The sequence below is a fragment of the Prinia subflava genome, chromosome 2 (genome assembly GCF_021018805.1).
Source record: "Prinia subflava isolate CZ2003 ecotype Zambia chromosome 2, Cam_Psub_1.2, whole genome shotgun sequence".
Classification (NCBI taxonomy): domain Eukaryota; kingdom Metazoa; phylum Chordata; class Aves; order Passeriformes; family Cisticolidae; genus Prinia; species Prinia subflava.
In genome coordinates, this window is record NC_086248.1 from 52,713,869 (window position 1) to 52,739,300 (window position 25,432).

At 40.1% G+C, this 25,432-nt stretch overlaps 1 protein-coding gene across 5 annotated transcripts in view; it reads left to right on the forward strand.

Moving 5' to 3' along the window:
- The window catches only part of NCOA7 (nuclear receptor coactivator 7), an 83,697-nt gene that overhangs the window by 32,343 nt on the left and 25,922 nt on the right, over window positions 1-25,432 (forward strand). For 3 of the 5 annotated variants that reach the window (XM_063389944.1, XM_063389948.1, XM_063389945.1), the window contains exons 1-2: window positions 3,646-3,764; window positions 12,716-12,969. In XM_063389944.1, coding sequence (XP_063246014.1) covers window positions 3,676-3,764; window positions 12,716-12,969 — 343 coding nt within the window. In that variant the 5' untranslated portion in view covers window positions 3,646-3,675. Of the gene's footprint in view, window positions 1-3,645; window positions 3,765-12,715; window positions 12,970-25,432 lie in introns of those variants that run through there. The other 2 variants (XM_063389946.1, XM_063389947.1) reach the window with 1 other exon arrangement.

Below are 25,432 nucleotides of genomic sequence, written 5' to 3' on the forward strand. Positions count from 1 at the left end.
GTGTTTCTGATTCACAGATAAAATTGCCTGTCTTTATATCTGCCATCATTCGAGGCTGTTGCCTGTATGGTTTTGGCATGTACCATGCTATGTTGTATAGTCTGTTTCTGGTAAAGGTGCTGTATGTTTAAGGGGAAAGGTGTGAATGATACCTGCAGGAACATGGTTTTGAAAAGGGACAATTTTCCCCCTCTGTCTGAGAGATTGGAAAGCACTATATAGCTAACTAAGGGAATTCTGTTGGTAAGACAGGAAATACTGTGGATCCTTTGTGGGTACGCTGGATATACATCTGCTTGCACTGTATCTGAATACATGCAACTACTAGTTGCATGTTCTGCAGTTTTTGCTGCATGCCTCTGGGCATTGGGCTCCCCACTTTTGTCTCCACAAGAAAATGAAGCTTTTTGCCTCTGCTTTGGGGCTTCGAACAGGGTAAGAGGCTGCATGGATATTCCTGGTGGCCTTAGGTTCCCTATGGTAAACTCTAATGCCCTCAGTGTTAATCCAGTTTCCAGACTGTGTTTGGAAGGGATTTCTTCCACCCCACCCTGCGTCTGCCAGTCTGATTATGTGGAGGTGAGTTGTAAGTTTAGGTTTCTGGTGGGGTTTTTCTGTCCTACTCTGCAGTCTGAGCAAGGAGTATTTCCTAGGATAATCTGAAATTTGAAGATGTATGTTACCTATGCTTTAAGTCTCTCGTGCTATTTCATTGAGATCTGTGGGATTCCTCCTGTTGATTTATGTGAGAGAAAATCCCAAGGAGAGCAGCAGGAGTTGGGAATTCAGGGAGGAGGGAGATAATTGTCCTTAAGGTGGAAAACCTTTGTAAGGTAAATGATCCATAAATCAGCTCTCTGGGTGTCTTAATATACTGAGTATTTTCCTGTGAGACAGCAGTTTCTGGCACAGAGAACTTGTCTTGTGTAACACTTAATATACTGCTAATAACTTCAGGCTTTTGCTACTATTTTTCTAGAGTGGCTATTTTTACTTCAGTAGGTGTAAGCTTAACAGCTAGCCAATCATTGGTAAGCTTAGTTTAAATTATATTATGATTTTGGCATAACAGTGCATTTCTTTCCCGGATTTTTACCTTCAGTAATGCTTCTATAAATAAATGGCTTGAAGGTGTTAATCATATGTTTCAATCAATCTTTAAAAGTCAAATCTCCTCAAGCAGATTTATCTGTATGTTCACTATCTACAAGTGAACTAAATGTTAAAAAGATGATACTGCTATTTCCACCTGGACCACAGCAGGTGCTGCATGTAGCAGTGCTGCTTACACATGTTCTGTGTTATAAATACTGCCAAAACTGGGTGGGTTTTTTTGTTTTGAAAATCCCAAACTAGAGCGTATGACTCTGGTCCTGGATGGATGCATTTGAGCATTTGAGCAGTTTTATGCATGTGAAGAACCATACTGTAGGTGTTACAGAACAGTGAAAGCTGCTTGTAGGAGCTGAGCTGTCCAGGCACGAGTGGTGGGAGCAGGTCCAAAGCTCTGTGTCTGCAGGGAGAAGTGCCAGAGCACCAGAGGGGAGGGGGGGCCGGCAGCTCCCTCCCCACCTGCCATAGCAGGCCAAGGGGTAGGACCCAGCATGCCAGGAAGCTTTCCTGCCCAGCCCAGGAGGGAATGGACTAGTGGGTACAATGGCAGGCAGCAGGACAGACTGTCACAGAGCACCTCCCTTACCTGGCTTGGGCTGGCTGGATTTGGCAGGAGGTCGTTGTCCTTGAAAATACCAGGAGGCTGAAGATAGCTCTGGCCTGCTGCTCCCACCAGCCACCCTGGATGTGCAGGGAGGAGGCGGCAGCACTCAGCCCCTGGGTGTGCTGCTGCAGGGAGCGAGGGTGCAGAGGGTGTTAAGCAGAAGGGCTGCCCTACAGGATTAAATTCAGGAGCACTGTAACTTCCTGGCTTCCTCAGCTTGTTATTCTAGTTCAGCTACTGCCTCGAGTGCAGTGAGACCTCATGGACTTGCAGAGTCCAGAGAACATGGAGGTAGAGAAGAGCCTCTTGTGTGTCTTCCTGTTGACCCATTTTCCATCATGCTGACAGAGGGCAAGATTTACTTTTTTGCTTTTTCATTTTTCCTGAAGAAATTGTTTCTTCCCCTTCCAGCCACATACATTTTGACTGCGGGTTAAAAGTTTCAGCTGAAGTGAAAATGAGAAAATGCAAACTATTCTTCAGGCATAAATAAATGCATAATTTATTATATAAATAATATAATATTTGATATAAAACCCACAGAGGAGTTTTAAGATGTAGTAATTAATACTCATTTTATCTGAGTTTATCTCTCATAAGTAATTGAGGACATACTACACTACTGTAATGGTATGGCTGCTGGCAAATACCAGACTGTGTCAAATTCTCATTTTAAGGTATATGCTAGTTAGAAGTTGCACTTGTATATGCCTGCCATGTGACTCTCTCATGTAGACAAGCTCTCCATCTTGTCATCTTTATACCTGTAGTTAATGGTCTTTTCACTACAGTATTAAAAAGGTGGTGCCATATTATTTTGTATAGAAAATGATGCAGACACCTGTTTTGGGTGTAGATTGATCATGATTCTCATTTACAAAGTATCTATTGTATGAGACAATATCAGCCATTATTCTAAACACTAAGACTGCAGTTTCCTTTTTTTTCCTCCATGTCAGTATGGCTGTGTGTCTTTTCAGAACTTTAATCCATGTAACAAGATCTTAAGTTCACTTGGACATTTTATTTTGCTGTATGCCAGTTCATGGGAAGTCTGTTTAGGAAAGGCATTAAACTGCTCAACATGCAAAATAGGTTGCAAGTTGTTTGAGGACAATGAATGCAAACATAGAAATGAGATAAGCAGTTGGTTGAAATTTTTTTTTGGCAATTACTGAAATACTTTTATTAAAACCTTCTTTTACTTGTGTTGCTGTGCTTTTTTGCTGTAAATTTGTTCCAGAATGGATAAGTTTTCAACCTGTTTGTAGGCCTGTGCACAGCATGTCTTACACTGTGATCTCCAGCTGTTACTAACAGAATCCTTGAGAAATACGGTGACATTTGGATAATTGTGGTGTTATTATGAAACTTAGCATTTAAAGCCATTGATTTGGCTTCCTTTTTAGTGCCTTTTTTAAAAGAAAAAAAAACTTGGCCTTGTCTGTTAATAATAAAAAGAAGAAAGTAGATTTTTTCTGTTTTTCTTTTTTCAAACTCCTTTGGTTTACACCTGTATTAAATTGATATTTTGATGCTATAGAGGTCAGTGCAGTGATGCAGAGCACCTCAACATTTAAATGGTAGTTTGCAAAGTAACCTTCTTAAGAAAAGCAAAGGCTAATGCAAAGATAGGTACTTTAAATCCAAGTCCCCTCCCTCTCTAAGATACCTCTGTTATTATTATCATTTAAAAAAAGAAACTGTTGAATTCTTGACTGTTACTTTGGTCACTGACTTCTGAACCATAGCCCCTTTTGGATTACCCCAACTCTTTTGGTCAGCAAACACCGACAGGTGACTTCACTTACTGAGTTGTGTCAACTTTCTTAACATTTAGATAGTTTTTATGGAGAAAACAATATTTTCTTCTCTCTCTGCTGCTGTTGGAGAAGCAGAATCACTATCTTCTTTCTGCAACAGGGGAAGCTGCCCACCTTGCAGCCCTCGGAGCACCAATGTTTATAAAAATTCCCCATCATCAAAGCACCTTTTCCAGGAAAGTGGGAAGAATCTGCCATGACCACTTCAGTGCTCCTGTCCAGAGGTGTGTTGGGCATGGTGTGGTGTGTGCCTGGTTTGCCTTTCTGGCATCCTCTTTTTACTGATCTCAAGTGACCTAACAGAGAGCCACCAAGGCTCTTGCTTGACAAGTCCTTCCATCTCAGCAAAGTGCCTGCTTGGAGGAGCAGTCTTGCCTCTGCTTACAACCTTCTGCTTTTGTGTTGGCACCAGTGGTAGCACAGCCAAGTGGGATCTAATGGGGGAGTGATCCAATCTTTAAAAATTAATTAATGTATTGGTATTTTTGCTGGGTTACCTTTAACCTACATGGTTTCCCAGTCCCTGTGCAGCTGCAAAAAATGGATTTATGCAAGAATGGGGACAGGTCCTGGGGCAGAATCTGCAGTGGTGAGCAGAGAGAGAGGCACATCCTTTGGCTAACAGAAGTGGCTTAAAGGTGCTTCTTGGAGCTACAGCCTTTGAGGCAAGTCTCTTTTTCCTTAAATAGCCTTGTGCTCTGGAGGTTTGCTGTGCTTTTTGCCTCATTACTGTTGCACTCACCGTTCTTGATTTCTGCTGGGGGCCAGGCATGGATGTTCAAGAATGAGGGGCTCGGGAAATAAAGGAGAGTGCCTGCAAGTATCTTTCAAGAGTCTGCCCACATTTGTGCAGCCTTCTAAATTTGCCATGTAGATTCCTTCTGAGAAAAAACAAACAAACAAACTCCTAAAACCAAACCAACCAAACCACTAAAACTGAAAGTCTGTATCCCTGTCAGTGTGTTCTCCATGGCCTTGCCGTGATGAATTTTCATATTTGCTCTTTGTATCTGTTTCTATCTTTATCAAATAGCATGCCTAAACTATTTATTTTCATCTGCTTTTCACTTGTATCTGAATGTAATTCTTGAAAGAATTTGATTTGGTAGCTTTGGTACTTCTCATATAAGAAATACTAAGATAGCACTCCTTAAGTTTTTTTTCTGGAAGTGAGTTCCAGCTGCATTACTGCTGCATGATGTGTGGCACACTTCCTGTGGGTTTTGCTTTAAATGACCATTGATTTTCACCTACTGTTTTATTGCTTCCTTGCAGATGTTTATTGCCATTTGAGTCACTGAGCACTAAATTTCTTTCTGACTGTTTTCAGTCAGTTTAATCAGTACTAAAACTGGTTTCTATTATCAGGAAATTTTGTTACATAGGTGATCTGAGAAAGTGGGTGTGGAGCAACCATTGTGTGGAGCAGCACACATCCCCCAGAGCTTTTCATGTACCCTATTGTTGTCTTTGGGGTTGTTCTCAATTCTTGCATTTTGTTTCCCTGTGTTAAATAAATATTAATTTTAAAGGGCCTTCCTCGTTTTTTCATGGAATTTGAGGTTTATGAAGAGTGTTCAGTTGAGGCAGAGAGTGAGGAGTTCATTGAAGTTTTGGGGGAACTTGAGATGTGTGTCAGCCAACCTTATGAGCTTATTGTCCTCATCAAAATAACAACGTTTTACTGTGGTGTGACTTTTTCTGTGCTGCTTCTCTGTAACATCCTCCTTTAGCAGTTCCCTTTTTCTTGCAGTTTCGCTCAGCTGATATGGAGGGAGCTGAGGGGCTGGCATTAAGTGGGGGAGAACAGCTGGAAGTCAGCACTGTCTGGAGGTGACAGGGCAGGGCCATCCCTCCCTTGCCAGGGCTTCAGTGCAGAGAGAATTACTTGTTGAGCCACTTCTGGAAGAATGCCTGGCATGTGTAGGAGCCGTTTGGGGTGATGAATGAACACCACAGTAGGAGAGAGTATCTGGCATTGTCAGCAGAAGGAAGCAGGAGAACCACGATGGGAATATGTTCAGAATCAAGTTGGTATTTGTGACAAAATAGTTCTGTGGCTGCTCTAATTGAATAAGCCTATTGAGTGAACTTCTGGCAAAGTTAAAGGAATCACCCAAAGGGAAAGATTTCTTCATTTTGCCTTCTGCCTAAGGCTGTTCTTTGAGAGCTTGCAGTAACAAAGGTTATAAGGGAGAGAATAAAACAGATGTCTAAAGCAAGCAAAATAGCTTTCCATAATCCTTTTCCTATGGAAAAGACTTTATTAAATTGTTGTCATAGCAACAGTGTTGTATACATCACAACCTCTTTTGCTACATAAACAAAACATGGAGATACTTTTGCCTTTGAAAGTAGAAAGTTTGTTAAGGTGTGTGGGAACATCGTAGTCTTGAATTTAGAAAAATAAAAAACCTCCTGGCAGCTCAAAACCCTCTTAAGTTTTACCCAGGGAAACAGGGATTATTCCCACACCCTAAATAACATAAAATATGTTAGATGGGATATTTAAAATTCCTGATCTAAGTCAGAAAATTGGGAAGATTAACATATTTAATCTAAGAACACATGTATCAGAAAGCGTAGTGTCTTTAAAATCCCAGAACAACTTTATTACAAATTCTTTCCTCCACATTACAGATGATGAAACAGATGTACTGACTTTGTTTTTAAGCTAATGACAGTATTGGGAAGAGAACAGACATACCCTGGATTGTCAGTACAGCACTTCATTCTCTGGAGCATGCCAGCTTTGTTGAGCATTGCTGCTGGCTGACCATCTGTGAAGCCTGGTGCTGGTACTTATTGTCAATCAGTAACAGGAGTGCCAACAAAAGTGGAAATTTCCAGCTTTGACCTGTCCTATTAATATCAGAGCTTTCAGGAGTTGTTCTTGTCCTTTGGAATGACCAAGTTCTGGACACTGTCTGCAACCACCATACTGGAACCACACAGTTGTCCTCGGTAACTTTTTCAGAATTGATTTTTTTGTAGTTTTTTCCTTTCTGTGTTTAGTTCTTTAAATATCTGGCAAAAGATGTGTTCTCTCCCTTACATTTGCCTTAATAGTCTGTTTTAATGCTAAACATACAGCCTTGTGCCTTGCTTGTTTCCAAAACAGGACACGTGCCAACCTGAAATGGCTGGTGTTCCATGGAGTGTGCTCCTTGCAGGGTGGATGCTGTTCACTTTTAGGAAGATTGCTGAGGGTGAATGGCTTTGTATTTGTTTCTGTGCTGATGGGAAAGCAGCTGCACTGGGGAGCTCTGGGTAAAGTCTGGCAAGCACTCTGACTTCCTTTGGCTTTGCAAGCAGCAATGATCTGTTTTGTCTGAGATTTGCTTCTTCCTCTGGTTCCATTGGATGGGATGAGAGCACAGCCATGGCTGGAGCTGGCTGAGTCGTGCTGGCACTGGGCTGGGTGAAGGGGAGAGGAATGATGTGTGCAGGCTAGGAGAGGATGGCTGATTAAGATCAGACCAATGGGTGCCTAGTGGAGACTTTTACTGTAAGATTTCTGTAGGTAAATATGGGGGGTATTTTGACATGAATTAGATTTATTTAGCTCTTCTGGGTGAGTGGAGAAAGGCATGGAGGGTAGAAAGAAACTCGTATATATTATAATCAGTGCAGAGATTTAAATTAACATTAGAATGATCAATTCTGAAGTAAATAATTGGGGTGCATATAATTTTTATATAAAGGAGTCATACTGGGAACAAAACAGATTAAGATGTCTGCAGTGTTTTAAAGGGTATTTTTAAAATCTTATTGTATATATGCATAAATAAAATTTAAAAAAAATATATTTCAGGAACATGATGTGATTGTGGTATGCAGGATGTTAAGATGGTTGTTTGCCAGATATCAAGGCACATTTTAGAGGATGCACATTGTGGAAAATTTCTAAAAAGGAAAACTTCAGCTTGTCAGCTGAAAGATAAAAAGATTTCTCCCTTCCTCCTTCTTTTGTTTATATTTTTGGAGGGCCACTTTATTAGATGCTTTTGTTTCAAGAGTTGTACATAGTGTATGATCTTTAGTAATCTAATACATCTTTAAAACATGCTTTACTATCACAGGAGTTTTTTAGAACATCCTATGGTATGGACCTAATGCTCTTTGACTGTGGTATTATGTATTGAATGAGATCTTATTGAATTGTCTGTTAGACACCTTTACTGAATAAATGTTAAGCAAAAAATGAAATTTTTAGGAAAAAAGTTACTGTCAGATTTCCATGTCTTTGTCTCAGTGTCAGAGTTGCTTTACTGGTTGCTTGTAGTTTCTAGTGGAAGTCAGGTAGATAACATCATCCCTCTTTTCTCTGAGCAGTTTTCTTTTTACCCTAACCACCTACCTTGTAAGTGTAATGGGAAGTTCAGGCTGTTTTATTCTAAAAACTAGTTATTTGCCTTTCATAGGCAGTCAGATAGAGTTGGATCTGGAAGATGAAGTAGGCCATTTCTTGGAATCTTTCCTAGCTCTTTTCCTGTAAGACAGTGCCCAAGGTATTAAACAATCAGTTGCAAATTAATTTAAGTAAGCACTGCTAACCTTGCATTTTTACCTGCCTACTCTGAGATTATGTCCAGTTCACATCATTAGTCTTTATTAAATTAAATGGTCTTTGTATTGCAGTAGGTTTTGCTCTTGCTGGTAAACTCTGTGTTTGGACAAACTTAGAAAATGGCTTACTGGTTGTTGCTCAGAAAGCACTTGAGGGGCTGGAAAAGGATCCCTCTGTATAAACTCAGAAGAAATGTTTTGCCTGTCAGAACCAATTAGCTTGAAAAATGTTATCTGGTGTCTAAATGAAATTACAGATGTGTAAGACTTTCCTCATAAACAGGAGTGTTTTTACAGATGATTGTTTATCCTGCCCTCCCTATTTCTTTCTTTCTTTTTTCCCACAGCAGCTTTCTTAGTGGAACACAATATATCCATCAACTCATACTGAAAACCAAGCATTTTCTGCAGCAACACTTTATGAATTCACTTTATGCATCTTGTTTTGCCTGAAAGGATGACTTAATTGCAGAACATGATCAAACTGAGGAGTTGAATTTTTTTTTCATCTCTCTTTTACTTTCATAACTATTAGGACAAAACTGAATGTTGGATGTGTTTACAGACATCCCCTTAGAGATTGAACAAACCCACTCAAAATCTTCCGAAGTAGGTGAAAAACGAAATAATTCCACAAATAGTATTCTTAAAACCATTGTCCATAGCAGCTCTTGTCATGAAGGTTGGGAAATACCTGAGAGCTGGGAGAAGAGTAGATTAGACTTTCAGCCCCCCACTTCTTTAGGAGGTGATGGATTTGAAATCTGAGGAGAAGAAGGACTGGCAGCTTGTGTGGGATACAGAGGTCAGTGTGAAGGGAGAGAAGGGTGAGTGGAGGCTGAGGGAGGTACCTCAGGGGATGGAGTTTAAGATGCAGTAAACCCTCCAGCTGTGCTCTTCACAGCCCAGTCTCTGCTGCACTCTACCAGTGTGCATTAATAATGAATTGTCTCGTGTGTATACAGAGCTTTGCTTTACTAAGAGGGTGCATAATGTCAAAAAAAGGTTTGAGACTGTCGTTATGGCTTTAAATGCTGTTGAGGGCTTGTTTTGGTTCCTTGGGATATTACAGGCAAGGCTTTTCAGGAGTGGAGGGGTTTGGGTAATTTTTAGTAGGCTTTAGAAACCTCTGGAAGAAGCATCTTACAAGCAGAGATCATAACCCTAGACAGAGTTGAGGTTACTCTGAGTCCTGTCTGGAATGTTGATTTATTAAAATATGAATATCGATCTAATATCAATATTCAACTGTGACGGACAAAAGACTCTCTAACAGTTCAAGTTAGAAAGTGTATGTTCACTGCGATGCTGGGTAGCACGTGGGATAGCTCCCTAATGCGCACTGCAAAGATCACAGGTAATTACAAAGCCTTTTCTTTATAAAAATGTCGAATACACAAAATACAAAAGCATATTCATACCCCTGTCACTTCCTCTTCTCTGCTTCGTATGCTGATTGACAACAAGGCTATTAAGCATGCCTAGTTTGTTCCCTGAAATGGGTCGGTGGTCCTTTTGTGAGGAGTGGTCACCAAAAGGAGGAAGTAAAACGAGTCTTCCTCCTTCTAAACTTTCAACCTTTTCAATGCAGATGTGATTGATGGATGGTAGAACTCCCTGCTTCCTGTTTTCCAGGACTATTTCAGTGGGTTTCTAGAAACAGGAGGTCTTGTGTTGTATTGATTAGTTTCTCTGTTTGACAAGCAATGAGTTATTAAATCTGGGGTAGCTTATCTTAAATCCGATTTCTTTTAACCATCCTCTTTTAACTGATTTCAGCAAAGCTCATCTATTCATTTCAGCTAAATCAGCAACATCTATTGTTAACTGTAACCTTAGCTTTTCTCAAAGCTTCAAAATTAGTGTCTCAATGTCATGGATATTTGGTCTTAATTTAGGTTTTTTTCCTAGTGCCAAGGTTACCACTTTTGGAGTTGGATGGTCATGGCCTTAGAGCAGTGGGCAGGAGTAAGCTTGGCACTATCTGAAAATCTGATCCCTGCCATGGGGATGGAATAGAAATTATGGAGTGTCCAGGTTCTTGATCACTTGTACCTGAAAGATGCAGATGGCACTGTCCATTCACAGCAGCTCTGTGCTGGGGAATGCTGTATGTTGTGTAATGAGCCCACAGTGTGCTGTAGTAGTGGGAACGCAGCAAAGTTAAACACTGAGGACAAGAACCAGTCAGTAGCATTGCAGTGAGTCAGTTCAGACTCTCCTTTCTGCTTTCCTTTTTTCTATCACTAATGGACTAGTTCTGGTTTAGCTCTTTATTCTAAAAGTTGGCAGAGGTGTCTTTGAAAATGCCAGTACAAATGAGAATGTTTTAAGGAAAGGAGTGACAGAAGCTGTTAGTATTGTCACTAGGACTATTGACCTCTAGAGAAGTTTTTCTCTTTATTCCTTTTTTCCCCCTGCCAAAAAGGGTTCTATATTTCTGTCAGTGGCTCTTTTGTTGTTTTGAGATACTACATTCATACTACAGAAAGCTTACTTAACAGAGTTTGTGATCAAAACAAATAGACTGTGGATCTGAAGACAGAAGTCTCTGATGCAGTGTGAGTAGAAATGGGGTGCCAGTGGGTGCTTGCTAGTTCTCATCTGTTGAAGCAGGTGATTTGGGTGTCCTGTGATATGCACACCCACAGGAAGGTCATTGAGTCACTAGAGTCAAAAGTCAGAAATGTGGCTCATTTAAAATCGGGTGTAACCATGGTAGAAATATGCTATTTCAGCACAGAGGGCTGCTTTGCCAAGATTTACACCAGAGCTAAATATACACATCGTGCATGCAAAGTGTTTGTAATGTTTTGTAATTGCTACAGCAGCCTTTCATAAGGGCTGTGGCGTATTAGGTAAAAATAAGTCTCCTTTGCGTATGCAAACTTTCATTAGTCTAGTTTAACACTTAATCAGTTTAAACACTTGATTGTTATACAGATGTAGTCACTTTTATCTTTTATAAATCCCTGTATGGTGTTTTCATATGTAGTCAGGACCAAATCCATAAATTTCATATACAGTAACTGTCTCTTGCTGGGCAAACAATGAACCACTGCTACTGATTATCTTACAGATGTGTGGCTTTGAATGAATGGGGAACCACAGCATCCTCACTGGGTTGGCTGCAGGATGTGAATCTTCCTATTTTGGGAAGCATTAAAGAAATATGTATGCATACATGTGTGATAGACACAGTTTGTAAGACAGTATTTTGGAGTGTTTCACTGGAAAGCTTTGGTCACATATAGTCTGAGAAACTGACCCTTTTCAGTCTAAAATTCTAAGTTTGGAACTGGTTTTAATATTTAATTTTTTTTTAAAAAAATGTGTAGCCTGAAACGTCTTTCTAAAATTTGCAATTGCTCTGTGTATTTATATTTATGTTGTAGTCTAAAAGAATACATGAAAAGCATATAGACATGAAAGGTGGAAGACAGAATCTCTCAAGTTCCTGCATTATATTAATAAGTTAATGTATTAAGTTTTCACTTATGTAAGCTACTGCTGTGAGCTCATGTAACCTTTTCCCATTTGTGGTGACTCACTGGTTGTCTGTATTTTCTATGCATAATTCTACCTGTGCACAAACAAATTTCTTGGCATCAGCAAGATAAATATACTATTCACTCCCTTAGGTACCTTGTAACCAAGAAGTTAATGTACTTAGGAGATGGACCATTAGATAGATGTTTTTCATTTTGTATGGTATGAGTCAGTGATTAACCGAGAACTGTTTTAGTGACAGTGACCCTCAACCCACAAAGTCAGTCTTTGCTCTTACTATCAAGCTCAGTGCTGTAGATGGTGATTTAGCAGAAAATTCTTTCAGGATTCCTGAAGTCTTTCTCACTTGAACTGTGCTTTAAGGAGTCTTCTAAAAAGAAAATACTCTTGTTGCTATAGTGATAATTTGGAAGATTTATAGGCAGCTCATGAAGATTTCTCTCAGAAGAAATCTAGGCAGCTGGAAAATGTTCTGGCACAAGCAGTTTGTGGCCGCATTGATACTTTTGCTCCTGGGTGACACTTGGAATACCAGCTAGTGTGGGTTGTGCCAGAACAGCTGTGGAATAGCATGAATGGCCTCTAGGAGATAACCTTGGACAAAATGGAAAAAAGTAACAAGTTTATATGAGAACAGATGGTTTTATAAAACAAGAGCTGTGGAACTGTTGTTAGCTGTTGCGTTGTAGTACATTGTGATCCGAGATTTTATTTTATATCAGGCTTCATCTTGAAAACATGAATTCAGCATCTTGTTTTTACATTTAAATGTATGGTCCTTTTAAAAACCCCCAGCTTTTCAGTGATTTGTTTGTTTTTCCTTGTTCCTTCTCCTCAGTAAACAACAGTAAAAACTTTACTACCTTTTTTGTTATTCTTGAGAAGGTATCCTTGAGATTATGATATAATGGAAGAAAGAGTATGAGGTAGAATCATCTTAGTTACCAAGTTACTGATGCCAAGTGTGTGATTTTTAAAGGGTTCTTAGGAATTCTGATAGTAAATTCATTTTTAAAAAGATCAATTTAGAAAGTGAATTAACTTGTCTCTAGAGGTTGGCTAGATCTTAATGTGGGTTTCTTTTCTTTATGCACAGTTTGAAAAAGAAAAGGCAAGTCAAACAGACCACCGAGACTGTCTCTGCCAATTCCCCTGGATCTCCTGAGTCCAAAACACCTTCTGAGAAAGATGATGAAAGTAAAGTTGTTTTGGAGCAAATCAGTTCCTCTGAAGACAACTGTAAATTTCCTGGGGAAAAGGAAACTGCTCCAGACAAGGAAAAGAAAAAGAAAAAGTACAATCAACTGAAAGACATCAGACGCACGGAACTTAAAAGATACTATAGTACTGGTGAGTGATGTCAGTGCTGTAGGATTTTAAAATATGTTTGTTTTGATAGCTTACTAACGTATTTTTCTCATACTCTGTAGGCCTTTCTTAAAAGGATAATTAACTTTGGATATCCTTCCTATAAAAGCAAATAGAGTTATATAGTTCAAAATTTCTGCTCTTAACGTAAACCTTGCATTTACATAAAAACCCCTATATCTTGTTTCTCAGTTCTAAAACTCAGTGTTGTTGTAGGCAGCAGTTAGTTTATTATTGCATTTTATTTTAGTTATTTTTAAGATTAGTCTTCAATGTTTTATGGGGTTCATTGTTTTTGGTGGGGCTATTTCTTTCATAAATTGATGTATACTATTTAAGGCTTCAGTCTTAAGTCATATTCATGTTTGTTGAAGTGTGAGGAAGTAAGTAAATTAACTACATATTTTTAAACAAGATGTCAAAGGACTTGAGTGATGGCTTGTTTCCCCCTCCCACCCCCAGCTAAGTAACTCAATTAATTATAAATTCTTTTTTAAATTTTTTTTTGCAAGTACTTCAGAAAAAAATTAATTGTACATTATTAATATGAGATGAGTCATGCACATCTGTTTACAGTTCTGGATTGTAATTTGTTAGATGCTATTAATTGATTTTAGATATGATTTATGAAATACTTCCCATTCCACATTTTGTCTTGGTATTTTGTTGGAATGAGTTCTTAGATTTGGAGAACTCCGATTCCATCTTGTAAGGAGTCCTTTTCCAAAGAGAAGGAATGGAACAGAAAACTGTAGCTATCCTCAAAGCAGACTGCTTTGCTGCTCACACAGTGTGTGCATGGATGACTGACTCCTAAGGAGGAGTCCTGTTTAGGATAAAAAGAAATCTGCAGTGAAAATGTTGTTGTGTGTTGAGTGGTCGTGCAGACCAGCCCACAACTGAAGAGTGCCTTTTGTGAGGCGGTATAGGCCTTGCCATAGAGAAGACAAACCCTGGAGTAATGCTTCCTGGCAAGCTCAAGGGTTTACAGTGATTTATTATTATCAGGCTGTAACTTTTGGCAGATTTGAATGTGATGAGATCAGTAATGTGAGAACTAAAAGAAAACTTTCTTCTCTCTGTCTGAAGTTCTGCTCACACAGTTCTGGAAATAAAATCTGTAAAAGACAAGCTGGAGAATCGTTAATGAACAAACCTGTAAATTCTTTCTGCTTTGGTAGTATGCTGATATAAAAAACCCCAAACACACCAAAATACAAACTTCTGCTGCATTCCTAGTCAAGTGCGTCTGCTAGACTTGTTGGTTTGTACCATTTAGAGGAATTTAAGGTTTTCTCAAGTTTTTCAGGAGTTAAATTTAAAAATTGTTCAACAGTTGGCACTTGGGGTGGTGAGAAGGGGGACAATGGGATCACTCCCTTTCACTGAAGCATGTGGCAGTGCTAGCTAAGGAGAATGTAAAGGTGTCTTTGATGTCTTTAAGTTGTCTTTGACTTGTGATCCAACAGTCAGTACAAACTCAGGTTTTACTTACATCTGTTTCATCAGTGTTCCCCGGGTTTCATGTGGATTGCCATCATTACAGGCTGACTTGAAATATTACTGATCATCATGTAGGTGTGCAAAGTTTCTGAGTTCTGCAGAAATACAGAATTTCTGTTGAGAAATAATTTAATGCTGCTGTTGAGCTGAGCACAGACCCAACTGGCAAAATCCAGAGAGATAAAAATCTTCTTGTTTAAATGCCTTCTTTTGGTTGTTCCTAAGGGCTTTTACCCAACTGGAGCATCAAATTGCAGAAGTGAAAGTTCAAACAGCGGCAGAAAAGAGATGATTGTGAAACGAGTAGCTCCATGAGCAACTTTCAAAATGAAGTCTTTTCAGTAGAATTGTTAGTTGCCATGGCACTGGACTACACGGCTTATACTGCCTTGGCCCACTGCAGCTGTTACCTGCTTAGCTGTTTGTTACTGCTGCTCTCCAGAAAGCTGCCACCTTTGCCAACATCCTGAGTAGTTTCTGAGAGCTGTCTGTACTTCCACAGCAGTCTGAAAGAGCTGGACTTGTTCAAGTAGTTTGTCTTTTACCTGCATGTGGCGTGGCAGAGGACAAACCCATCTGTCTCACTGAGCTGAGTTCTACCAGGTGTATATTCAGCAATTCTCTGCTGGAAGAAGTGTCAGCTGCAGTGGTGGGAAGGTACTGCCAAATCTGTAAAGGCTTTATCTCTTCATTGTTGATATACTTTCATATGAAAATGTTTGAGAGGGATTATCCATGCATAAACGTCTCTCTTAATTATTTAATGTCAGGAATACATACACCTCATATCCCTCTTTCTCCCTTTGTTGTTTTTTTCCCCTCTGACTTGTCTCATTATTGACAATTATATATTGTTTCTGAGATGCTCTGACTAAAAAGCATGCTCTCTCTCTCCTAACCATTTTTCTATTTATATTTTCTGAAGGGCTTGAGAGTTTTGGTGTCTGTTTCTGCCCAACTATTCAGCTTTGAGTAATGTCTAGAACATGGCAGGGGGGTTGGAGCTAAATGATCTTTAAGGTCCCTTTCAACTCAAACAGTTCTATAGTTCTAACTTCATGAAAATTGGACACAGGAATTACTTCTTTTTTTCCCAGAATGCTTTCTGCACTTTATCAAAATGTTTAAGAAGAAGAATGTTAAGAAGAAAAATGTATTAAATGTAGCAAGAGCCTTGCATATTCCCATGATACACCCAAGCTTTGTGGCTTAATGGAGGTTCTGTCATTAGATAATTTGAGTCTAAAGGAGTTGTGTCTGCCAGTCTAACAGAATGAAGACCACTGTCCTATGAATAATCTCCCTTTCATATTTTACAGGACAATAAATCCTTATTTATTTATTGTTCTAAAAGATGGGGGAAGGAACATCGCAGTATAATTTGTTCCTTGCACACCCCATCCCTTCATTAGAGGCTTGTGAACGTGTTTGCCTTCTTGAGTTTGTAAATGCAGTGACATCCTGACTCCTGCTTTGAATGCTGTGCATTTTAATAGGCACCAATGATGTCAGGAGGATTTTGTTGACTCAGTAAATTCCTCTTCTGCGGTGGAAGGACTAACACAGCTCTGAGGGCTGTGCAGAACTGGAGGTGGTTGTCCCTGCCAAGCTTTGTATAAAAGAGTGGTTGAAAGGTTTGAGGAAGGTGGAAGAACAGCGGTGCGGCGCGGAGCTCCTCTCCTGCCCCCGGGGCGGCGTTGTGTTCGTGCCGGCAGCCGGCGGGGGGCACCGCCGAGCCGAGGAGGAGGAGGAGGAGGAGGAGGTGCCACTGGGGCATCCTCCAGAACGAGATCCTCCAGCATCCCTCTCCCAGCCAAAGCTGTTCAGTACGGCATATCGGCTTGCACTGTGGTGGCACCCAAACAAATAACCGGAAGCTACACAGGAATGATCATTTTCCTTGAGGCACTGCTAAGTGGCTGAATAGGTACCACTGCCAGAAAGTTTCTCCAGTGTAGCCTCGTACCTTCCTTTCCTCTTAGCACTTGCACTGTTTTTCAGTGCAACTTCCATAATAATTTGCAACATTCAGTCTCCAAATCTCATCCTGTAAGACACTGCCTTGCAGATGCAGCCCTTGTTCTCTTGCCTTGAAGTAACAGAGATGCTTGTTGCTTTCTTTCCTGAAAATCAATGGAAATATCACTCTTTTCTCTATATTTTTGCCACATCTTTTGGCTTGTGTCGTAATCTACTTTTTTAACTTTGTCTTACTCTTGCTGCTATTGTTGTGCAGAAGACAGCTTTCAGACTGCTGAGGATCTGTCCGTCTGGCACAGTACAATGGTTGTGTAGGTGCCCTGGCTGCTGGACTCAGTGCCCAGGATGCTCTCCCCTTCTCCTTGGGATAACCCAGCTGACTTGCTTTTGCAGCTTGGCTGCTTGGTTCTGACATGCTCCCTCTGGGAAGCCTGTTTTTATTGAAAGATGTTGATTTGACTTCTGTGAGATTATGAAACCACAATTCCTGTCAGAAGTTGCTGAACTGCATGAAAATGTTCGTGTTGTGCCACTGAAGACACTGAAGCAGGTAAAAGTGTGAGCTTCTGAAAACAAGGAGTGGTCAAAAATGACACTGAATTTCATCCTTATATTTATTCCAGCATGATATAATGTGTCTGCCTATATAGGAATAATATTCCCAGATTCCACTGATTTTGCTTGAAAATCTAAGCAGGCAACCTATGTCAGGAATTGGTCTCTATTAAAGAATATGTCGTAAAGCAAAGTTTGGTTTAGGTGGCTTGCCCCATATGACAGAGTTACTTTTGTCAACAAAATAAAATCCACTTGACTAGCTTATCATTCTGCTGTGTAATCATAAAGCCATCCTTTTCCATTCACTGCATGGTGTTCAATTTCTGCAGGAGTGGGAGGTGAGAATAACAAAACCCTGTCTTATTATACCTCTGGTTTACATCAGAACAAGTAGGACTCCTAAACACCATGAGAAGAAAAGTGGTGTATGTCCATTTAATGAGATAGTATATCACATGTTGAGCAGGAGGTGCCAGAGTGTCTCCCTAGGGGCAGAAAGCAAATGCCTTTTTTTGACTTGTTCTCCCTGCCATCCCTTGAGCAGGGAGTGATACAGGACCAGTGCAGCGTGTATGCAGTTACCAAGGCTCTGAATGTTCTGGGTAAATGACCAAGAACAAATTTTACTAAGTAAAGCAGAGAGGGCATAGCAATTTTCATTACTCATTACGTGGTGAGATTAGACTGGCACAGAAACAGCAGAGGCAGCTCCCATGATACCAGAAGTACTTTGTTTCAAAGATGAAAGTTGCTTGCAATGCAGTGAAAAATTATAGAGAATTTAAATGTAATGAAGTGGTGGGACACTTACTAAACACACGTTGCATAATAGGTCATCTGCTAAGCAGGCTTAATCTGAAGTGAATTTTTCAATACATATTGAGTTAAAAATGGAACTTCCTTCTGGTTATGAGTCCTGGTTTTGTCTTTTGTATTACTGGTACAGAACAGTAAGATGCAGTTGAGGACCTAATTAAGGTGTTACTCACAAAAAAAAAAAAAGAAGAAATAATTTCAAAAAAGAGAGAAAATCCATATAAATGTTTGCCTGTAGCTAACTGTAATCAGCCCTAATCTCTAGGGGCTTGATTTGGTCAACCCTATTCATGTAGCAAAGTACTTTTTATTCTAAGTAATCCAAGTGGTTTACAAAGTGGGCTACTCAGTGTTGTGTTAAGTTGCTTAATACAACAGTAAGAACGGGATCTAAATTCTCTCAGGTTCTGAGACCTTGCCTTAGTGTTTGTACTTCAGGGCAAAAATTACTGTGAATATAAGGAGGGGTGAGGTATGTTTCTTTCACAATGAAGATCTCAAATAAAATTGGAGCATCATAGGAAGAAATCAGTTTGGTTATAATTGCCTGCGTAAAATACAGGGGGATTGGAATAACTTGCATATGAGGGTAAACTGGAGGTACTGACTTGGCAGTGACTGGTTGGGAAGTTTCAGGAAGCCTGGTTTATTAGCACTGATTATAGAAACCATGTGGAAAGAATAAAGTGGACAAATGACTGAAAGGCAGCTGTTTTCAGGTGACTTCTTTTGGAATGAGAACAAATGGTCTTGAATCCCAGTGGATCAGTGTTGAGACCACGAGGTTATATTCAAGCTGTGCTGTTAACAGATGTTTGCTAGAAACAGTTGCACAGAGAAGGGATGCCTTGTCAGTAGGCAGGAGGATTCAATCTGAGCAGTAAGTACCAGTAATAATGTTGTTAGCATTTAGGTTCTGATAATTTGTTTTGAAATGTCTTAACACTGGACAAGCTCCCCATGTGTGGCATCCTCTTCAAATTCTCATCTAAGCTTTTGTTTGCCCTTAAACTAAGTGAAAAATGTTGAAACTTGATGTTTTATACATAATAGGTATTGCCCATCAACACAACCTTGGCATTATTAGCACCATGCTCAAAACAAATGAGCTAATCCCAGTGGCACACATGGCAAACAACTCTTGAGACAAAAGACTGAGCTGTTTTTAAGTCTGCTGTTAGAAGGAAATGAAGCTATGTGGATATATAAAACCAGCTTGTAAACTCACCTGTTGATAATCCACAATCTAATGTATGTTTCAAGTAGGAAGCAAGAGAACTGAATGGGAAAGTAAAGGAAACTGTCCAGGAACATAAAAACGAATAGATTTCTTAACTCTGTTAAGAACAAAAGAGAAACTAAACACAATTTTAGCTCAGTATATGACACTAGCAGTTGAATTTTCAGTCATTTTCTGGTGCTTCTGACAGCAAGGAAGATGAAAGGAGGATTGATCTATTTGTATGCTGTGGTGTGATTTTCTTTACTAATTTCTTTACCACTAGAACTGGAGATAAACAGTAGCTTAAATGACACAATTATTTTTTTTTTAATTGTCAGAGCTGTTTTTTGCATAGGAATCCTGAGAGTTTATTGATGAATTCGTGATAGGGGATGTGGTTTCTTTTCAGTAAGTCTTTAAGAAAGGTTGATACAAGATTTTTATATTCCTTCCTTAATTTTCAAATAGTCAATCAAGACAAATTGCATTTGTAAGCATTGCATTGCTATGTCATGTACTAGTATTTTGTGAGGCACTTGAGTTTATATTCTAGCATGTCTCAAGTGTAAAATTTAGATGGTAGGTCCCTCTGGTAGGATGACCAAGGAGTCAGTAGCTTTCTGTGTGATTTAACACTTTATAGGTGAGGGAGAAAGTGCCCATCACAAATTACCAATGCTGAGTTATGTGAATTGAGTGGTAACTTGAGTACAGGCAAATTATATGTTTAAAGGGTAGGTTGTAGAACAAACCTTTCCAGGATGAATGGCCTGTTAACTATGAAAAATTACTTCGGGTGTCGATGTGCCTATTTACCTAACCATAAACTTGGAAAACATCATTTTGGAGGCAAAAAAATAGCACAGGTACTTGAAAGTTTTATGCAAGTGGCTAAAAGGAATTACAGTGTGACTGCTGCTGAACCTCTGTGTCCAAGCCTGGTGGTGTGTGTGATTCCAGGGTGGAGAAGTGCTAGGGGGGCAGTAGGAAAGCCCATGTCATTTCAGACCAGAGCCTGTTTAGTGTAGCATATGTTCTCCCACAAAGACCTGGGTGTCTGGGGAAGGTTGTGAACACAGTGAATTTTGTAAAAGCATCTTCTGAGCTGCTTGTAGTTCATGCATTTAGAGTGCTGTATCATATGCTTATCTTGCCTCTCCCTGGGCCTGTGCAGGTTTCTGCAGTATCTTTTGGTGAAGAGTGCACAGATTTGCTGCCGTTTTCTTGAAGAGCAGTCTTGCTTCTGCTGGCTTTGTTGGGTGGCCATGGGTTCTTGTGTAAGAAACGGAACAGTCAATCCATACTCACCATCTCCAAGACTCTTATGACTTTTCTTGTGCGTTTCTTTATTGTTTTCTGGCTGACTGGTCGGGTTTTTGTTTGTTCTTTTCTCTCTGTAAAATATCCCTCTTCCATCGTTTCCTTTCCAGGCTGAAGATCTGCGGCATTCTTTACATGTAAGCTGTTTCATGGCTTTGCTTGTCCTTGTTAGCCTTCTCTGGACCTCCAGGACCCAGGATGCTGGAACAGGGGATGTTTTTGCTCTTAATTCAGGTTCTCTGACTTGGTTTACTGTGAGTTGTATTTAGCAGAGCTCAAGGAAGAAGGAAAATGTTGGGAGACTAGTTGTCTCTCCCTTGAGACAATTCTTGAGAGAGAAAAAACCCAAGAACCTTATCCTAAATTAACTGTGTAATTGAAATATTATAGAAAAGAGCTTTGACAGGTTCAGCAGACCAGGACATGGAGAGAAACAAGTGGAAATTAGAAATCAGGGATACCTTTTGAACAGTGGCATAAATTACTGAGGCAGAAAATTAAAAAGTGGTGTTTCTGTCATGGGGGAAAAAAATACCAAGCAATTACTCAAAGTAAGATTTCAGGCAGTGACATCTTGTGATCTGTTCTGGAAAGGTCAGACTAGGGAATGACAGGCTGGTGTTTGGTTAGCTAAAACTGATCTCACTGCTGAAAGATCCAGGTGTGTTTCCAAAGGCTGTCTGTTTTCCCAGGGCCTGAATTTTCAGAAAGAGCAAGCACTTATGTTCTTAATTATATTTAAACTCAGATGCAGTTAACATCTCTGAAAAGTGGTCCCACAGGAAGAGAGGAGGGCTGTGCAGTGATTGGTCCCATAGTCCATGGGGTGACTGTGACAGGTGTGCGTGTGCAGGAGGGGAAAAGGAAGCGTGTCAGGAGAATTAATAAAAAGAGTTGTCATATTTCTGCCAGGGATAATGAAGGGAAATATGTCTTTGTGGTTAGCAAGTTCATCACTTCCAGGATCCACTGGCTCATCATGCCTGGGGTAGTCTGGCTGTCCTAGGCTGTGCCAGCTGCCTGCTGAGTCTTGTGCCTGCTGAGCAGTGGTACGCTCTGAAGTTAGTCTCGAGTACCTGTAGGGCATGTGCAGCCCTTCAGAGGCAGTCTTGGTGGTGTATCCTGTGCTGGGATAAAGAGTTGGACTCTGACAGGTCTTTCTCTTCCGTGTTTCCTGGGAGGGCTGTCAACCAGGCAGATGGGATTCTTTTACCTCCTCCCCTACCCAGGCTCCCAGAACCGGTACCCTGAGTGCCTGTGGAGCAGTCCTCTGCAGCACCCACATCTGTCAGCTCTCTCCCCTTCCCAGGGACTCACCATTGCTCTCTTGGGATTTCTGCCCTCAGGGAACAGGCAGAATATTCTCATTATAGTTTCAGACATTCTTCTCTAAGACAGGAAGATTCATAAGCGAAGTACATAAGGAGCACAATATAGTGCATTTGAAATCATGTTACAGATCCTTTGCTCTCCAAGCAGAGGCATGAGGTAGTCATTTTTAGGGTGTCTGCTTAACTCAGGCCTGGTATCCTCTAGGCAGGCTTTTAATTTCTCTTTTTCACAAGTTTCCATATTGTGCTTGAAAAACACTGTTGAAAGTTAATATAAATGCTCTGAAAAGCAGCACTCTCTTCACGTGCATTTAAACACTAATACAAAGTTAAGCCAGATCCTTTTGACTGTATAACGCCCTCGCTCCCAGCTTTTTTTACTGGCATTTCCTAACATCTTCTCAGTCTGTTGCGATGTCTCTGTTGCAACTTGTTGGGTCACGCTTGGGATCAGTAGCGTGTGTAAACTGAGTTGCTCTTTTCTATGGCTTCTGAGGATCTGCGTGATGAAGTGATGACACCCAGGAGCACATCAGATGCTGGTGTCATCTCCAGACACAAAAACAGGGCATGTGTCCTGTATCTTTAGAATCTTTGTGATTTTCATCTCATAATTTCAACCTATGACCTTGTAAACACCAATCAGTAGACAGGACAGTGCAGTGCTTGATTTGTGGAGACATTGTCCTGGTTGACTTACGTGGCATAGCCTTCCCAGGCAACCTTTGGCGTGTTAAAGCAGCAAAATAAATGAAGAAAACTAGCATGTGTAGTGTTAACAGTTTTCTAAAATGTCCATATTTTCTCTTGTGATGCCAAAGTATTCCTTCCCTCAGCTCTGCTTTGTTGACAGGCTGATTTTCCTCACTCTGTATTGTCCTTGAGTACCTGATGTAGTGGATAGACAGAAATTTTATGGTGATAGTGAAAGTCATGTTTAGATACTGACATATTCCTGAACAGGATTCACAAGTAATGCTGTCAGCACAAAGGAGCTAATGCCACTTCTTGGGGATGCAGTAAATAAAGAGGAAATTGAAGTTTCTTTAAATATTTGCAGTTTTTCATGTAGAAGCTGCAGTATGTGAATATTGCATGAATATCAATAGCCAAATTTTTATTGAAGTGTGCCTGAAAATACCTAACAGCAGAAGGAGTTACTACCTTTTTTGTCAGTTCTTTGAACTGATTGTCATTTTTCGTTGAGTCTCTGTATTTTCTGGTGATCTCTTTATTCGTTTGAAAGAATTGCTTGGAAAATAATTAGTGGACAATCAGTTTTTATTGAGAATTGGAGAAAAGTTGTTCAAGGCATAGATTTTTCAGAATTGTGTGTCTGGATTTGTACTGATGAGGGAATTGCTGTTTTCCTGTGTCAGGAGAAGTCTCACTAATGAAGGGGCACAAGTGTGGTCGTGATGGATGACAGCTGCCCTTTTCTTTCAAGGGACTTTAGCAGTAGCGAAGGAGGAAGCCGACTGATATGATTCACTAGAGTAAAACTATGCAGAAGGTGAGGGCTTGTCAGGAGACTCTGGGGAAGGTGGGAAGCAGAAAAGAAAAACAGATACCTGCATTGGTGAGAAAGTGTAGGGTTTTTTTATTTCTCTTTTAACACAGTAGCAGTGCACTATCCAAATCTGAGTAGGGAATGTTTCTGTCTAACTTGCTGGTTTTCTTCAGGGTCTGATTAGATGGACAAAAAACCTTTTTATATGCCCCCTAACTGCTGCAGCTGGCAAAAGGAGGGAATGGGACTGGGTTGTCTTTCTCAGAGACTGCTACAGCTGAAACATCAGAGTGGGTGGAAGGTGTCCCAAACCAGGAATCTGGCCCCTGTGGTGGTGGAGTTCACCCACACTTGACAGGAGCCAAAAGAAAGACTTCTTATTTAAAACTAGTAATTTTAATGTGAATGCTGTTCAGTTCATCACTTTGAGAGTCATGAGAAAAGCCTTTTTTAAACCATCTGAAAGATTCTTTAAATCACAATTGCATCATCCTATGCACAACTTCGCACATAGCAGAATTGCTGAAAGTTATTAAAAGGACAGGGTAGAAAGTAGGAATGGAAAAAAATTGTTCAGATAAACTGATTTATCTTCCCCATCTATCGTCCCAAGTAAGTCTTTCATATTCTTGAGATCGCTGTTTTTAGAACCACTTAAGTGATACTTACAGTACTTCATCTCTGTCACCATAATTGGTATCAGGCCACATTCACTGATAAGGAAACTACCTCAGGAAGTCTTATTTGCTTAATTTCTTATCTATACCTTATTTAGGTTATTCTGAGGGATAACTGTTCTCCCCTGATTTTACTGTGTTTCAGATTCTTTTAAGCTACCTGTAGGTTTTCACTCCTTTGTCCTGGTGCTTGGCTAGACTATAGTAAGATAATTTTATTGCTTCTAACAAATCTGTAATAGACATGTGGGACTGGAATGTCCTGAAACAGCAGTGATGTACTGAGCAGCATGGAAAAATTATTAGTGTGTGATGTGGAAAAATGACTAGTATCATACAGGTTTAAGGAAACCCTCTTTTCTGTCACCAGCGCAGGTTATTTTTTTCATAGCTTAAAATTTGTTTGGTTTTACTTCCTCCATCTCAAAAAGGATGTAGTAGGAGAAGAAAAGCTAACAAGAAGGCCAGCATGTGTGAGCAGAGAAACAGGAGAGTTCAAAGTATCACAGTCTTAGTCAGCTGGAAAAAGTAAAGTAACTAAGAGAAGATGCTGGAAATGTATGACATCATGAATGGTATGCAGACGGTGAATAATGACTATTTCTTTGTTCACTCTTAAAATGGCACTAATTAGGATGTTCAGTGAAATTAATTATAAAGTACAAGAAAGGAAGCACTGCTTTATGAGCACATCATTTTAGTGTGGGGTTCCCTGGCATGGAATTGGCGTGGAGCTCTTGAAAGAACAGAGCAGTTTAGTGAATGCTGTTACTTTGGGAAATCTGTGATTTCTAGAAGCCATGGGACTAATCAGGGGAAAGATTTCCCTGCTTACATTCCCTACTTATTTCTAATTTGGTAAGACAGAAATAATTGAATAAAATGGACTTTTGCACCAAGTATGCCATTGCCTCTATCCTCTCAGGCTACTGAGTTTGTTTGCCAGGTATGGAAGGTGGTCATTCCTTTGTCCCCTTATTTGCTGCAGCATTTCTGCTGGCACTACCAGATGAGGGTGGCTGGGGGCTCGGGACCTGCCCAGAGCTGTGACACTGCCAAACCTGGCACTGCTCGGGGCTGGGCAGGCTGGGCTGCAGCATCGGTGCTGATGGTATCGTCCTGCAGGGCCCGTCCTCCCTGTGGGCAGCCCAGGAGACTCCCCATGCTCCTTGACCTGTTCTATCTTCTTACAGAGCTATTTACACAGTTGCAGAGGTGTAATTCTCCCATCATGCGTCAAGGTCTTTTGGGTGATAAACTGATTGACCTCTTTATCATACTCCTTCAGTAGTTGCTTTCCAAATTACTCTTAGGTAACTTTTTTGTGAGGTTTCCTGTAACACTGCTAAATGAAATGTCAAGAGTCTGATAGGAAACTAAGATACAAATATATCATTAAGGGCAGAAAAATTCCCATTCTAGACCTGTCTTTTTCAGTAAGCCTGTATTTTCTTTCCTGTTCTCACTTGGCATTCTTCTCACTGCTTATTATTTTACTATTTTTACATAATTCTTAATTTACAAGTTT